Source organism: Nansenia antarctica (genome assembly GCF_963989245.1).
Source record: "Nansenia antarctica genome assembly, chromosome: 2".
Taxonomy (NCBI): domain Eukaryota; kingdom Metazoa; phylum Chordata; class Actinopteri; order Argentiniformes; family Microstomatidae; genus Nansenia; species Nansenia antarctica.
In genome coordinates this window covers 74,506,645-74,521,991 of record NC_137675.1, presented here as the reverse complement: position 1 = coordinate 74,521,991, position 15,347 = coordinate 74,506,645, and the positions used below count along the sequence as shown (strand labels likewise).

Below are 15,347 nucleotides of genomic sequence, written 5' to 3'. Positions count from 1 at the left end.
GTTTTAGTTTTGATATTTGCATGTGACAAAGATCTATAGAAACTACAAGTCCCGTGTATCTCAGCGGCCTCGCGGTCCTCGAGCCGGGTGGGTTTTGAACGTCATAAGCGAGCGGGAGAGACTCCGCTTGTGAGACGCGTTCGAGAAACAACTACAGGCCTCTACGCTATATATTTTTTTTACATTTGGTAAGTAAAACAACACTGCTCATAGTCTGTGAATGAAACTAATGAAACATGAAACATTAGGGAATTAATTACATAAAAGTGTGTGATACGTTCATGTGACGTTGTAATTAAGAGAGTGGGTAAATGACTGGGGACATTTGACAGATCAACATGTCATGTGGGTGGTTGAAGCAAGGCCGCTATATTCGGCGCATGCCGCGCTAGCTTGTTGTTAGCTAGCTTGCCAACTTACGTTAGCAACCAAATATGTTATTCCTCGAGTTAGCTTGACAAACGATTCTCACCCATATCGTTTCACAACATTGGAAGACTGTATTCAGATTAATTTCAAAAGACTTGTCACTAGCCTATTCTCTCTAGCTAGCTATCTAGCTAACAAGCCGGGTTTTAAACGTGTGGCTCCAACGTTGTTGACAACACCGAGTCAATGGCTGGTCATGTTGTTAACAGTATTTACAGTAACAGCAATGTGTGTATAACAGGTAAGTTACCCTAGTACTAGCATTTGTCAACAGCCTGTAGATAAACATGCATTGTGGTGATTACTAGATAGGTGATGGAAGAAACGGCTGAAATGCACATTTTAAATTGGATGACCTTAGTCTAGACGTGCCTCTGAAAAGCCTTCTGTTAACTGAAAAGTGTAAAGTAAGTACGGTAACTAGGTAGAAACGACCAAGAATCGTTGTGCGTGTGTGTTCTCAGGTGTCCTGATGATGGCGACGGATGATGTTGCACAGTTGGCCGACTGCCTGGCCAAAACCCAGGTGGCTGAGGGAGAGTTGAGCTACAAGGGTCAAGGACGCAAACTGGACAACGCAGAGTCTGGTGGGCAGCATCTTCACTCTCTGTCATAGACTCTGTGCCACTCCTCTTCTTGTCATGAAAGAGGTGTTGTGTTAGGACAACAACATTGTGTCAAATGGACATTTTAGGAACCCAAATAGACATCGCTCAGTTATGTCCTGGCCAGGGTGTAATGTAATTTATTTTTTTATTATTTTTATTTTAAATATGTTTTTTAGGGCATTTCTGCTTTTAATGGGATAGACAGTAGAGATTGACAGGAAGGATGGGTGAGTGAGAGGAGGGATGACATGCAGGATATGTCGACGGACGGAATCGAACCGGGGACCCTGCGATTACATGACTGACGCCTAACCAAGCGCCCTGTGTAATGCCTACTTCCCCCCCCATTTCCATTCCTCCCTCCAGTGAAGGAGATTGTACAGGAGATCCAGGAGTTTGAGGGCTTGCAGGCTCTTAGGCTGGAGGGTAACACCATCGGGGTGGAGGCGACACAGGCCATTGCTAAAGCCTTGGAGACAAAGAGCGAGTTCAAGGTACCGGCCAGCCCCTGAGTCCATGTGAAATGAATTGTTGCCAATGTGTTGTTGTTGCTGTCACAGAGAACTAGTTTTCCACAAATGCCACACTTGAATCCTTTTTTTTTTGCTGTCTCTCTATTGTGCACTCCATCCATCCTGATTTTCCTCCCCTTCCTTCTGTATTGCTCAGTATTGTTACTGGAGTGACATGTTCACTGGTCGGCTGCGTTCCGAGATCCCTCCTGCCCTGGTGAGTGCTTTACCCCTGAGATTTTGCACTTCTGGGGACTATTCCATTGGTTCCAACATATCAGATAAACTAAACCAACACACATGGAAGCATTTGAAACGATTTCACCCTCATCTCTACCTCTCATCTTGTCTCTGTAGAACTCCCTGGGTTCCGCACTGATGACTGCAGGCGCCAGGCTGTCAGTGATAGACCTCAGTGACAACGCCTTCGGTCCAGATGGGGTGAAGGGCATTGAGCGGCTGCTGAAGAGCACTGCCTGCCACACGCTGCAGGAACTGAAGCTCAACAACTGCGGGATGGGCATCGGAGGGGGCAAGGTGAGTGTGATGCCCAGTATCTGTAGTTTGATGGGTCCTATGGTGTGTCTCACCAGTTTTATGCGAGTTGTACTGTGATTATGTTTAACAGGGACTCCCACAATGAGATCTAGCCTATCTAGAATCATCTTTTGACCTCTTCGATCTACTTCTTTATGTTTGTGATGACTTGTGTTAAAGGTTAATTACTGATGCCATCATCACATTATGCCATTGATGTTTAATGCCAGCATCAGAAGTGATATTAGGATCCTACTGTCACTGTATATCTCATATTTATCTCTGTTACGACAATGTAATGATAACAATGACACGTCCTTCGTTGTCGTATTCTTTCCTTCGCTGTGTGTGTGTGATCTTCCTCAGATCTTGGCGGCAGCGTTGACAGAGTGCCATAAGCAGTCCAGCGCCGTGGGAAACCCTCTGAAGCTGAAGGTGTTCATCGCAGGCAGGAACCGTCTGGAGAACGACGGGGCCACAGCCCTCGCTCAGGCCTTCCGGGTATGGACAGACGCTAGCCCCTGTAGCTAGAGCTAAACATGGCTAACCGTGGTTACGGACAAACATTAGCTTCTAAAGCTAGAGCCAAACATGGCTAACTATTGTTACGGACAGACAGACACAGCTAGAGCTAAAGATACCTATCTGTGGTTGATAAACTGCTGGTGGTCTAGGTCCCATCTATCCCATCACCCTTCCCATTTCTTATGATATGCGACAGGGTGCTCCTTAGCGCATGTATTTACCGACACACAAATGAAACGACTTGTAAACCACCCACAAACGTCTGACTTATTAATCGTTCCAGAATACGTTTGCTGTATGTCCAGATTATCTTCAATCTCTTTCTGATGCTACTGCTGATCGAACTGTCTGATGCAAACTTCCAGACCTAGCTGTGTACTGTATATTCCCATTGTCATTCAACAGTTTTGAATAGCTGTCTGTGTAATGTCTATCCCCCTAGCTTTGTCTGATGCTACTGTTTGACTCCCTGTGTGTTGACTCAGTTGATTGGCAGTCTGGAGGAGGTTCACATGCCCCAGAATGGGATCAACCACCCTGGAGTGACTGCTCTGGCCGCCGCCATGGAGCACAACCCTCAGCTCCGCGTTATCAACCTCAATGACAACACCTTCACCAAGAAAGGAGCTATTGCCATGGCAGAGGTATATAATTTTTTTTTATATATATATATATTAAAGAAGGATACAAATACACATCAAAATAGTATTACAGGCATAATATAAATATACATACAGAGGAATGCATTGTGGAATGTATATACTGTAACTCCCGGGCTACGGGTACTTTCATAACCTTAGTCCATAGAATGATGGAAGGCTGAAGTCGTTTTTATATGCAGTTATCATGGCAGTGACGATGTGTCTTCTTCAGGCCCTGAAACATCTGCGCAGTGTCCAGGTGATCAACTTTGGGGACTGTCTTGTGCGCACTGAGGGGGCCATAGCCATCGCAGACGCAGTGGTAGAGGGGCTACCCATTCTCAAGGTAACAGGAACTACAAAGTGGATCTTTCTTTATTGATGAGCACACCAACAATGCTAGGTTCAGGAGAAAATTCAAATTCTATTTTCTTTCTTTTCTTCTTTCTGTCAGGAGCTGAATCTGTCGTTTGGGGAGATTACAGAGGAAGGTGCACTTCATGTGGCTCAAGCAGTACAGAACAAAGCTCAGCTAGAGAAACTGGACCTAAATGGTACAGACACATACAGATTACACTTTATAGCGCATGTAAGAAACGTTGAACATTTTTATGGATGACTGGTATTGCCTCTGGGTTTGCATTCATTTGCTTGCGTGTCTGTCTGTCTGTCTGTGTGTCTGTCTGTGTGTCTGTGTGTCTGTCTGTCTGTCTGTGTGTGTAGGTAACTGCCTGGGGGAGGAGGGGTGTGATAATCTCAGAGAGGCCATGGACACCATGAACATGGCAGACTTGCTGGGATCCCTCAGGTAATGAACTAAACGCACTGCCTTAAGTCTTACCCATATCACACTGTTTTGTAAAGCATCGATTACATCTACAGTATCAGTTCAAAAGGAAATCAAATTTGTGTCAGATTAACTTCCAATGATATGAAACACCTCTCAATCATAAGCCTTCATAAGAAATCAGAAGCCTTCGTAAGAAATCCCTTCACAATGAATTACAAGCCATCATAAGAAATCACAAGACTTCATAGGTATAATCTCTCCTATCTTTACTTGAAGCGATGACGAGGGGGAGCCAGAGGATGACGATGACGAAGATGATGATGATGAAGAAGACGACGACGATGATGATGATGTTGATGATGATGATGATGAAGAAGAAGACGAAGAGGAAGAGGAGGATAGCCATGCAAACCAGGTTAGAGGATGCACTTGATTACTACGGATTTTTTTAATAACTCACAATTACAGTGGGGCAAAAAAGTATTTAGTCAGCCACCAATTGTGCAGGTTCTCCCATTTAAAAAGATGAGAGAGGCCTGTAATTTTCATCATAGGTACACTTCAACTATGAGAGACAGAATGGGGGGAAAGAATCCAGGAAATCACATTGTCTGATTTTTAAAGAATGTATTTGCAAATTATGGTGGAAAATAAGTATTTGGTCAATAACAAAAGTTCATCTCAATACTTTGTTATATACCCTTTGTTGGCAATGACAGAGGTCAAACGTTTTCTGTAAGTCTTCACAAGGTTTTCACACACTGTTGCTGGTATTTTGGCCCATTCCTCCATGCAGATCTCCTCTAGAGCAGTGATGTTTTGGGGCTGTCGCTGGGCAACACAGACTTTGAAATTCTCGCGATAATATCGTGGATCGCGATTATTTTGCCTACAATAATCGTGACATGACATTTTCTAATCGTCCCACCCCTATCGCAGAGTACTAAGTACTAAGTAGTAAATACAACGAAATGCAGTTTAGCATCCAACCAAAAAGAATCACTCATTTGCATCTATTCAGACAACAGGCAACTGCGATTGTTCGCGCTGCCTCTCAACTCTATAATGTCCGTCTTAGTCAGATCTGCAGATGGGTCCCTACAAAACAATTGTCTATATATATATATATATATATATATATATACTGAAAAATGTACAGTATGCATTCACTGCATAAGTCGCTTTGGATAAAATCAGTGACATTAGCGTCTGAACGCCATGACAAGTTGTTGGTAAGATGACCTGACACCTCCTCCTCCTCCTCCTCCTCCCAGGTGTCCACCCCTCCGTCAGCCCCACGACCCCCAGACGTCTCGTCCTTCCTCAGTTTCCCCTCCCCAGACAAACTGCTTAAGCTGGGGGCCAAGAGGGCCCTGCTCATTGAACAGCAGGTAATATATACACACTCACTCACTTGCATGCACTCACTCACTCACGCACTCACTCACTCACTCACTCACTCGCTCGCATGCACTCATATTCGCACACACACACGTGCACACGCACATCCTTGCAGAACAGTCCCATGATTACAATGAGTAAAGCCGGCTTTTGGTAGTAACTATATGAAATGGCAACTGGTTGGGACCAATGAAAATGTTTTGTAAAAGGAGCACTGTTATAGGTTGTACGTCCACTGATATCAGGGTGAGGGGGTAACATGTCTCCTGCACACGACCCTTGCATTCAGCGCGCATCCGCATACAATGGAAAATTACAGCAGTACAGAACAGTTCGGTGCAAATGCAGTACAGGTCTCAGTTAATTTAAGCTAAAATGATGTTTATCACATCCTCCTCTCTGTCTCTGTCCAGGTGGATGTAGCTGATGCTGGGAAAACAGCGGAGGCCTTCCTGAAGATCTCCTCAGTCTACAAGGAGGAGGACGAGGAGGTCAAGACTGCTGTGCTGGACAGTATAGGTGAGGGGCCTGCTTTCATTTATGTCTGTGCTAATTGCTAAATGCTTGTCGTTTCTAGCCAGGGGCCTGTCTGCCCATAAGATAATCTTCTCTTATTTCATACTTTGTATGCTCCATGAATCCAAGAATTGTACCTTCTCGCTCTGTTTTTATGAAAGTGTGTGTGTGTTTGTTTTCCTTCTCATGCAGATGCAATTCTCAGGAAAGCCTTCACCAGCCCCTCCTTCCAAGGATACAACTTTGTATCAACTCTTTTAGTGATGCTGGGACTACTCAAGGTATGGACACTCTCTCACACACACACACACACACGCCAATATTGTATCCACTCAATGCTGTATGTGTGCTATGCTCAATGTTTCCCTATATACTTCTGGTTTACCTCTGGCCTGTCTTCTAACCCATGTCTCTTTCTTACTCCTTCCTTTCTTTCACTCACTCTACGCGCCCCCCCCCCCTCTCTGCTGTCAGAGTGAGGATAAGGTGAAGCCGGTGCGTGTGGTGCCTGGTCACCTGCAAGCTCTGGAGTATGCCGTGCGCCAGGACTACTTTCCTGAGGAACACATCGCCGTGCTTAAGGCCTTCATGTCCCGGTAAGGGCGTGAGTGAGGGGCGGCGGCATAGCTCTCAGGTACCCCCTCCGACAGCAGAGAACCTAGCACACACACACATGGGTACACATACACACTTACCAAGCATGCATGCAAACACACACACACACGCACATCTTGCTTCTGCACACACAGGTACGCACCTACCAGTGTTTCCCCTACAATTGCCTTGGGGGGCGGGCCGCCCCCCCAACGGAACCCCCCACCTCCCCATGCCACGGTCCAATGCCACCCCCCCAAGGCAGCAAACCTAGGGGAAACACTGCCTACCCAGGCTTTTTAGTACCAGCCCCATGGCACTCCTCAATATCTCATGTACCTGAAATGACCTGTATCGTCTTAAACAGATGTCATGTGACATTAAGAATCATGTCAGCTGAGCTCTCTGTTTTTAAAAAAACTGTCCGATAGTACAGATATGTGACTGTCTGTGTCTGTGTCTGTGTGTGTGTGTGTGTGTGTGTGTGTGTGTGCGCGCGCGCACTCTCTGCAGACACAGTCAGGCCCTGGAGTCCTGTAGCAGTGCCAGGAGCAGCCTGGCGTCCACACTACAGCGGTTCAAGTCTGAGAGCTGAGTCTCACAGCACCCCCCATGGACAGACTGGCCACATCTCAGATGGAGCTCCCTGCACCCCATACAGCACAGTACTCTTGACCAGAGCAGCAGTGTGTCTCTGGTTGGAAGTAGTGCACTGTCTGAGGAATAGGGTGCCGTTTGGGATTCGCTCACTTTTCCCTCCGATGGATTTCTGAACAGAAGCCTGAGGACGGACCACGACTGACAAAGTGCACTTACTTACCTGCAGCACTGTTTCACCAGCTCTGGATGACTCACAGATGGAGCCTAGTATATCACCATCACATCTCATGGATATTCTCTCTGAAGTGGAATATGATTACACTGTGTGGGTGGACAGACTGAAATATTATACACACACACTCACACTCACACGCTCACACTCTTAAAACAGGACAAAACATATTGGGCCAGTTTCACAGACAAGGTTTAAGCCTAATCCAAAGTTAAATCACACTTGCAATGGAAAATCTCAATTGAGGATGCTTTTTAGTCTAGGATTAGTCTTATTCTACGTCCATGAAACCGGCCCATGAAGACTGAGTGCCATCTCCCCATCTCTCTCCCAGTGAACGGACTGAATGACTGAATGACTGAATGACTGAATGACTGAATGACTGAATGACTATCTTCAATACTGGCGCTGCACAAAGACTCTCCTTCCCTGGTTAACCCGACTCAGTAATAATACCCGACTATTTTAATATTTCTATTTGGATCTTTAGTTTCTAAAAAAATGTTTACCATATGTTATATTTGTGAATGATTTGCCATTATAAATATACTAAGGAATAACTTTGCTGTGTATATACTGGGGATATATAAGGACTACACATGGAAGTTTAACAAATAGTGTGAATGGTTGGACATGTTTTTCTTTGTTTTTTTTTGCAGTAGCCTACACAAAGAATGATTTGATTCAATGAAAAAGCAGTGTGCTTCACTTGATCCACTGACATTGGGTCCTGCCACTTCATCTGGGATTGAGATCAGGCCTCTTGATGTGCTTTTGAATGAATACACTGTTTGTTTGACATACTAAAATCCCACTCTTGTCTATCAGTTTGTCTGGGTCCAGAAACGTCACCACCATAACATTTCATTAAGAGTTGTATATTACATGTATAGTTCGATGTTATTGGATGTATTTGCCTGATGACACATCTGGTTGGATAACGTTTTGTTATATTATAATCTGAGATTCGGAATTGGCTGATCAAAATAGTGGGAAATTATTCCACCAGACCCGCGTTCATGAACAGTCGACTGCCTCTTCTCAGGTGAGGGAAACAGCGCTTCTTTGTGGGCGCGCTTCTCTTTCAGGTTTCTCTTTTTGTGCCCATAGAATTTAGCCAATCAGAATAAGCCTAATACCAATGGCATTTATTATACCGGTATATATATTTCCCATAGTTTCATAGCCCACCCAATAAGTCATCCGACCTATCTTGAATAGCCTACCATAGACCGCTCAACCTCTAACCTGTCAGAAAATGTCTTGCCATGGTGTTAATTTGAAGAGAGGAGACGAAGGGACCGGGGGTCACCACTAAAGAATTTACCAAAGCTGTGTTTGTCAGACTCCTCGCTCTTACAACTGGTCAGTTATTCGAACAATTTGAAAGTCTAGTGTCTGCGCGAAGACACTAGAGACTTTCACATTCCCGTTGCGCGCAGCTCATTGATCCTCTTAGCAAACCCTGTCCCGAGAAGGAAACTTCGTCAGACTTTTTAGGAGTCTACCTCTACGCTGGATGGAAGTGCGCTTAAATGATATGAATAAGGTAAGTCCGTGTTGGCTACTTTTTCCCCCACTTATTTTGAAACGTATTTCTTTGAATGCTGTAGGCTACATGGTGTCAACCAGATTCTATTAGCGTGTGTTTAATAACGACGGGAAAGTTAGGGGGAAATTCTGTAAACTTATTCTGGAGTAGTAGAATAACTTTTGCGAGAAGATCCGTCTTTTTTGGAGAGCGTCTGCGCGTAATTTCGCACGACTGCAGTCACATTATTGTGCATTCCTTTAAGTTCAGTTTGCGTTTAATATCGTTCTAAATTGAATTGATTTGAAGCTAATGTTTTTGTCACCACAGATGCGTTCCTTAGCGGATTGCTTCTCCAGGTGGCCTGTCGGGGTTTTTATGTTTTTAATCACAGTCTCACCAGTGCAAGCGGGCAAGTGCCCAAAGGTCTGCAGCTGCGACAACTCCAAACTCACCGTGGCCTGCATCGGCAAGAATCTGACCCAGGTTCCCCCCACCATAGACGAGGTGAGATGTACATGCAGTGAAGTTTTTTATTCATCCCAATAGTCTTAATATAATACACAATTGCAGGCTATATAGGACAGCCCTTTCTCGGATGTCTAATATCAAGTTGGTTCTCCATGAATTCTCTATTATTTGCATGATTGTTGTAAGCCTATGCTGTGGTTTATTTTTGGATATGAATTCCCTAACATTCTTCTTCACATCATCAAGCTAAATCTCTCTTACTTATTCCATCCCATCACTACCACTCCACTCAGATCACAGTGAAATTGGACCTGAGAAACAATGACATGCAGGTTCTGCCAACCGGTGCGTTCCTGCACACTCCATACCTCACCCACCTCACCCTACAGCGCTGTAACATCAGGGCGGTGCGCGAGGGGGCGTTCCGCACCCTGGGCCGCCTGGTCTCACTGAACCTGGCCAACAACAATATCGAGATCCTCTACCAGGTCAGTACAGAGCTGGCAGGGGCACGTACTAGTCACACTCAGGGAACTGTGTGTTTGGGGGGAGGGTGGTCTTGTTAGTGATCTTGTGCATGACAAAAAAACACCTCTGTCATGCACAAGATCACAGACAAGATATGGTAATTTTGTATATCTGGCCCATAGGTTATTCTTATTTTATATCCATAGCTGTCAGTTGACCACACTCTCAAGTGTTAACAATCATGTACTGTGGCACAATCATAATGCTTCCTCTCTCCCCCTCGGACAACAGGAGTCGTTCGATGGCCTCTCGTCCCTGAAGCAGCTGCAGCTGGACCATAACCGTGTGGAGGAGATCCAGCCAGGGGCCTTCACCCAACTGGGCTTCCTTAACATGCTGTCCCTCACACACAACCAGCTGGTCTACATCCCAAATATGGCCTTCCAGGGCATGCAGAACATCAAGTGGCTGCGTCTCAGCCGTAATTCCCTCAACAACCTGGCGCCCGAGGCCTTTGCAGGCCTCTTCACCCTCACACGCCTCAGCCTCGACCACAACGAGCTGCAGTTCTTCCCCACACTGACTATGACCAGGTGAGAAAACGACATCTAATGTTCTAATATACAGTTTGACATGCTGTTGCAAGAAGCTGCTGCTTTTCAGTAGGCAGTTATCAATCATTCTGAACAATGAGAATAAGTAAGGACCCCTGGAGGCAGGTGGCGGTAGAAATGTGTTTGAGACCATTCCTCAACCAGCTCCATTCGTTACAGTGAATCCTGTCTTCCAATGTCTACATCCACCAGCCTCCACTGATAAGGACACTGACAAGTTGAGATTCTCTTGTCATTGTCAATGCAAGCCATTGCTAGTCAGCCCTCCGAGTTCAACCGTGTCAAAGTTCGATGTAGGCCTATATTGAATAGTGTTGAACAACAGTGATTGAGGTATTCATGCTCTAAATTTTCTCTCTCTCTCCTTTAAGACTGACTGAGGTCACCCGCCTGGACCTGAGCTTCAACCCCATGACCTACTTGGGTGAGGAGAGTGTGTCCATGCCCAAGCTCACACACCTCTACCTGGACCACATGTCCCTCCAGGACCTGTCCGACACCGCCCTGTCGCAGGCCCCCTTCCTCTCCTACCTGGACCTCAGCCACAACCAGCTACGTTCCCTGGAGCCCCTCTCCGGCCCCAAAGCGCTGGCCCGCCTCAACCTGACGGGCAACCCCGTCCACTGCAACTGCTACCTGAGGCCCCTGAAGGAGTGGGCCAAGCGGGGGAAGGTGAGGCTGCTGGGGGCCTGCGTCGGGCCCCCTCACCTCTCTGAAGAACCCCTGGAGACGGTGGGAGCGATAGAGCTGCGCTGCCGCAGCAGTGAGGACATGGTGAAGGATGAGTTCGAGGAGCAGGCGGAGAGCAGGGAAAGTTTACTGCCCACGCCGAAACCGAAGAAGAAGGGAATCAAGTGTCCGGATAACTGTGATTGTGATGTGAGTTGCTGTGGTTTGCGAGTGTTTGTGTGTGGGCGGGCTCCTCTTGCACATTGATTTAATGGGTGCAGCGTATCATTGTCAAAATGGTTGTCTTGGCAGCATACGTGCCATCAGAGCCTATGATAAGAGTTTGACTAATAAGTCATTATCTAGAAATAACTCATTATAGGCTACTGTAAGTGTTTTCTGCCTCCCACTGCACACTGCAAAGTCCCCTCTGTCCTACTTTTTCTCCTGCCCAGGTCGAAGCGCAGCATGCCACATGTGAGGGCCGTGGTCACACCAAAGTCCCCCGTGGCTTCCCCTCCAACACCCAGCTCCTGGACCTGCGTAGCAACCACTTCCACTACCTCCCCGGCAACAGTTTCCCCGGCGCCGACCAGGTAGTCTCTCTGCATCTGGAGTTCTGTAAGATCCACGATATCGAGGGCGGCGCCTTCCGAGGGATGAAGGGCCTGGTCTACCTATACCTGTCTGACAACGACCTCACCTCCCTGGGCCCTGAGATCTTTAACGGGGCCCCTGAGCTCATTTATCTCCATCTAGAAGGGAACAAGCTGGCTCAGTTTCCAGTAAAGGCCATGGCTCCTCTACCCAGCCTGCTGGTGTTACACCTGGAGCGCAACGCTATCACAAAGCTGGAGGCAGCAGGCCTGCTCTCCTTAACCCCCAAGATGAGAGGACTCTACCTGACCAATAACACCATCACTACCATCGTCCCCGGCGCCCTGGCCTCCGCCCACCTGGAAACGCTTCACCTGGAAGCTAATCAGCTCACGGAGGTTCCTAGCGACGCGGTGTCCAGGGCGTCCAATTTGGAAGAGCTCCGCCTTTCGGGGAATCGCATTCGCTGGGTGGGACCGAAGGCGTTCCTGCCTCTATCGAATAGTCTAAAGCAGCTGTATATGGATGACATGGGCCTGGAGAAGGTAGGAGACCAACACTTTAATTTATAGATCATCTTTTCCCCAACATGTGTCAGATAATGAGCCTCATAGGAATTGAGGCTCTTACCCTCTATCTTCATTCCCTATTGACCCTCATATATCCTCTTTTCTGCTCTCTGTTTTCCTCTTCCTCTCTCTCCCTCCATAGATGTCCAGGGACTCCCTGGCTGGGCTGGGGTCTGGGCTGAAGGTGCTTTCTCTGGGGGGGAACCAGCTGGAGGAGATACCTGACTTGAGCCCTCTCACTGGACTGGAGGTCATCAACCTGGCAGATAACCCCCTGCTCTGCGACTGCCCGCTGCTGCCCCTACGCAAGTCAGTCTGGCACATATTCATGCATGGGTAGTGTACGGGACGGGTAGACAGTAACACATGCACATACATAATTGATCCACTGCTTCATGCATGGAAACTATGTGGATGCTGCTGCGCAAATGTGTCAAATGCACAGACATATTTATGAGCATCCACCCTGAGAGCACACACACACACACACACACACACAGTGCATATTCAGAACCTAGTAAAGAAACTGAAGGTTAGGCTAGGTTTTTATTATTGAAATAAAGCCTGCCTCAATTTAGCAGCTAGGCAAACACTTGTTCAGGCTGTTGTTAATGTTCTTAAGTGTTCTAGACTATGGGGATATTATATACATGCATACTGCCTCCTCTACACTTCGCTGCCTAGACTCTGTGTATCACAGTTCTCTACACTTTATATCCAACTCATTGTCCCGTACACATCACTGTGTACTTTACGATCTGGTTTCCTGGCCTTCATTAAGCCTAAGGACACAGCATCACTGGTACATCTCTATTTACAAAGCCACTAGAGGGTTGCTCTAACACACTACAGCTTAATAACCTGGTCATGGAATAACCTCCAGAACACACTACATCTTAAAAATATTGTCTCACTGGGAGAGTTCAAAGCTCTGATTAAGAATTGTGTAACATGCTATTCCTAAAATGGATTTTATAATATATATCTGTTGTCCCATTTTTATTATGGTTTTTCTCCAATTTTTTAGGCTTGTACTTGTACTGATGTGCTATCCTGGCCAGGTCTCGAAAAAAGAGATTTTAATCTCAAGGGACCTCCTGGTTAAATAAAATAAAATAAATAAGAACCCACCCTCTCTCTCTCTGGCCTTGGCCCTAACCACTGTGCTCTCCTCTCTCTCTCTCTCTCTCTGGCCCTAACCACTGTGCTCTCCTTCTCTCTCTCTCTGGCCCTAACCACTGTGCTCTCCTTCTCTCTCTGGCCCTGGCCCTAACCACTGTGCTCTCCTTCTCTCTCTCTCTCTCTCTCTCTCTCTCTCTCTCTCTCTCTCTCTGGCCCTAACCACTGTGCTCTCCTTCTCTCTCTCTGGCCCTGACCACTGTGCTCTCCTTCTCTCTCTCTGGCCCTGACCACTGTGCCCTCCTTCTCTCTCTGGCCCTGACCACTGTGCTCTCCTTCTCTCTCTGGCCCTAACCACTGTGCTCTCCTCTCTCTCTCTGGCCCTAACCACTGTGCTCTCCTTCTCTCTCTCTGGCCCTAACCACTGTGCTCTCCTTCTCTCTCCGGCCCTAACCACTGTGCTCTCCTTCTCTCTCTCTGGCCCTGACCACTGTGCCCTCCTTCTCTCTCTCTCTCTGGCCCTAACCACTGTGCTCTCCTTCTCTCTCTGGCCCTAACCACTGTGCCCTCCTTCTCTCGTCAGGTGGATGGAGAATGTCACCCTGAAGGTAACAGCCACCTGTGGTCACCCTCCTGAGCTCTCGGGCCAGAGTGTGAGAGACGTCCACGCCTTCAAGAGCTGTCCAGGGGAGAGTGCCCCTCCTGGCAAGCCCCTCAAGAACCCCAAAGCCCCCAAATCGAGCAAACGCAAACCAAGTGTCCTCAAGGAGGCCAAAGTGAAAGCCAAACTTGTAAAGGCCAAAGCTAAACCAACCAAGACCAAAGCCAAGCCCCAGAGAAACCCTGTGGTACCTGCAACCAAAAAGAACAAGAAGACACTGGAATGAGAAATATAATGTTTGGGATTGATTTCCTATCTGTTTTTCCAGCTTTGACTAATAATGGCATGGTTAGGGCCAATGAACCTAGAAACATAGAAAACAACACTTAGGGTGGAATTAGCTCTGTCAGACTTGCCTAAATTACCTAAATGGCATCCTGTATTGGTTAAACGGCATATCCTTGGAACCAAAGCTTTCATGAATAGGTATTTTTTAATGTTAATATCAATTATGTTTACACAGCAGCTTCTGAAACATTAAAAACGTCTCGGGTCATTTGCTACGATATTGCTAAGATATTTCTTCTAGTATGTAGGAACAAAGATATCACCCAAAACACTCCTAAGTTAGGCAGTTATGTTAATGTTGCAAAACTGTGGTCCTGAAGGGTGACCATAGGGATAGATTCATTAATGATACGCAAATCAGATTCCTACCAACATTCTGCAGAAGTGAGCAAATAAATGTTTCAAAAGCAAGAGTGCTACTTTTGAGAAGAACAGTTATAGGCCCATATACTGTATATTTGGACACATTTTTGTAAATTTAGCTGTTTATGGGCTTAAAGTGCAGACTCTCAGCTTTAGGGTAAGGGTATTCACATCCAAATTGTAGGAAGGGTTTAGGAATTACAGCTCTTTAATATGTACCCTTTTTCAAGGGACCAAAACATGGACCTGTGTGAGCTATTCCATCATTATTTCTTTATCAATTAAGCAGGTAAAAGGTCTGAGTTAATGCCAAGTGTGGCATTTGCATTTGGAAGCTGTTGCTGTATACACACAGCATGTGGTCAACAGACATTTTTACATTTGACATTTTTGGCATTTAGCCATTTAGATGCCTTACTCCAAATCGACTTACAATCAACAGCACCCTCAATACAAATAAAACAGACCATCCTTGGGCTGCAAAACAAAAGATCCATTCCAAATCAACAGTTTGGTACATTCTGAGAAAAAAAAGAACACTGGTGAGCTCGGCACCACAAAGAGGTCTGGACGTCCATGGAAGACAACATGGTGGATGATCACAGGATCTTT

General features: G+C 46.3%; 2 protein-coding genes across 3 annotated transcripts; both read left to right on the top strand.

Moving 5' to 3' along the window:
- Window positions 1–126: 126 nt before the first annotated feature.
- Window positions 127–8,016, top strand: LOC308151505 (ran GTPase-activating protein 1-like). 2 transcript variants are annotated; one of them, XM_080524389.1, is made up of 16 exons: window positions 127–188; window positions 894–1,016; window positions 1,404–1,531; window positions 1,707–1,766; window positions 1,907–2,086; window positions 2,453–2,587; window positions 3,097–3,255; window positions 3,485–3,598; window positions 3,707–3,806; window positions 3,976–4,060; window positions 4,319–4,457; window positions 5,317–5,433; window positions 5,857–5,962; window positions 6,152–6,240; window positions 6,434–6,555; window positions 7,067–8,016. In XM_080524389.1, the coding sequence occupies exons 2-16, from the start codon at window positions 902–904 to the stop codon at window positions 7,146–7,148; spliced, it is 1,731 nt and encodes a 576-aa protein (XP_080380515.1). In that variant the 5' UTR covers window positions 127–188; window positions 894–901; the 3' UTR covers window positions 7,149–8,016. The 2 variants fall into 2 exon arrangements, with proteins under 2 accessions (XP_080380515.1, XP_080380516.1); XM_080524390.1 differs by having other exon boundaries at window positions 6,434–6,593.
- A 1,278-nt stretch (window positions 8,017–9,294) lies between these two features.
- chadla (chondroadherin-like a) lies at window positions 9,295–14,310 on the top strand (the record flags this gene model as incomplete). The annotated part of the gene is made up of 7 exons (XM_080523413.1): window positions 9,295–9,423; window positions 9,681–9,875; window positions 10,147–10,448; window positions 10,841–11,348; window positions 11,594–12,280; window positions 12,447–12,613; window positions 14,007–14,310. The coding sequence occupies 7 exons, from the start codon at window positions 9,295–9,297 to the stop codon at window positions 14,308–14,310; spliced, it is 2,292 nt and encodes a 763-aa protein (XP_080379539.1).
- Window positions 14,311–15,347: the final 1,037 nt, after the last annotated feature.

Coding starts and splice junctions, on each gene's coding strand:
- LOC308151505 (XM_080524389.1), top strand. CDS start 902: ATGATGGCGACGGATGATGTTGCACAGTTGGCCGACTGCCTGGCCAAA. Junction 2,087..2,452: donor TGGGCATCGGAGGGGGCAAG/GTGAGTGTGATG, acceptor GATCTTCCTCAG/ATCTTGGCGGCAGCGTTGAC. Junction 6,556..7,066: donor CTTAAGGCCTTCATGTCCCG/GTAAGGGCGTGA, acceptor CACTCTCTGCAG/ACACAGTCAGGCCCTGGAGT.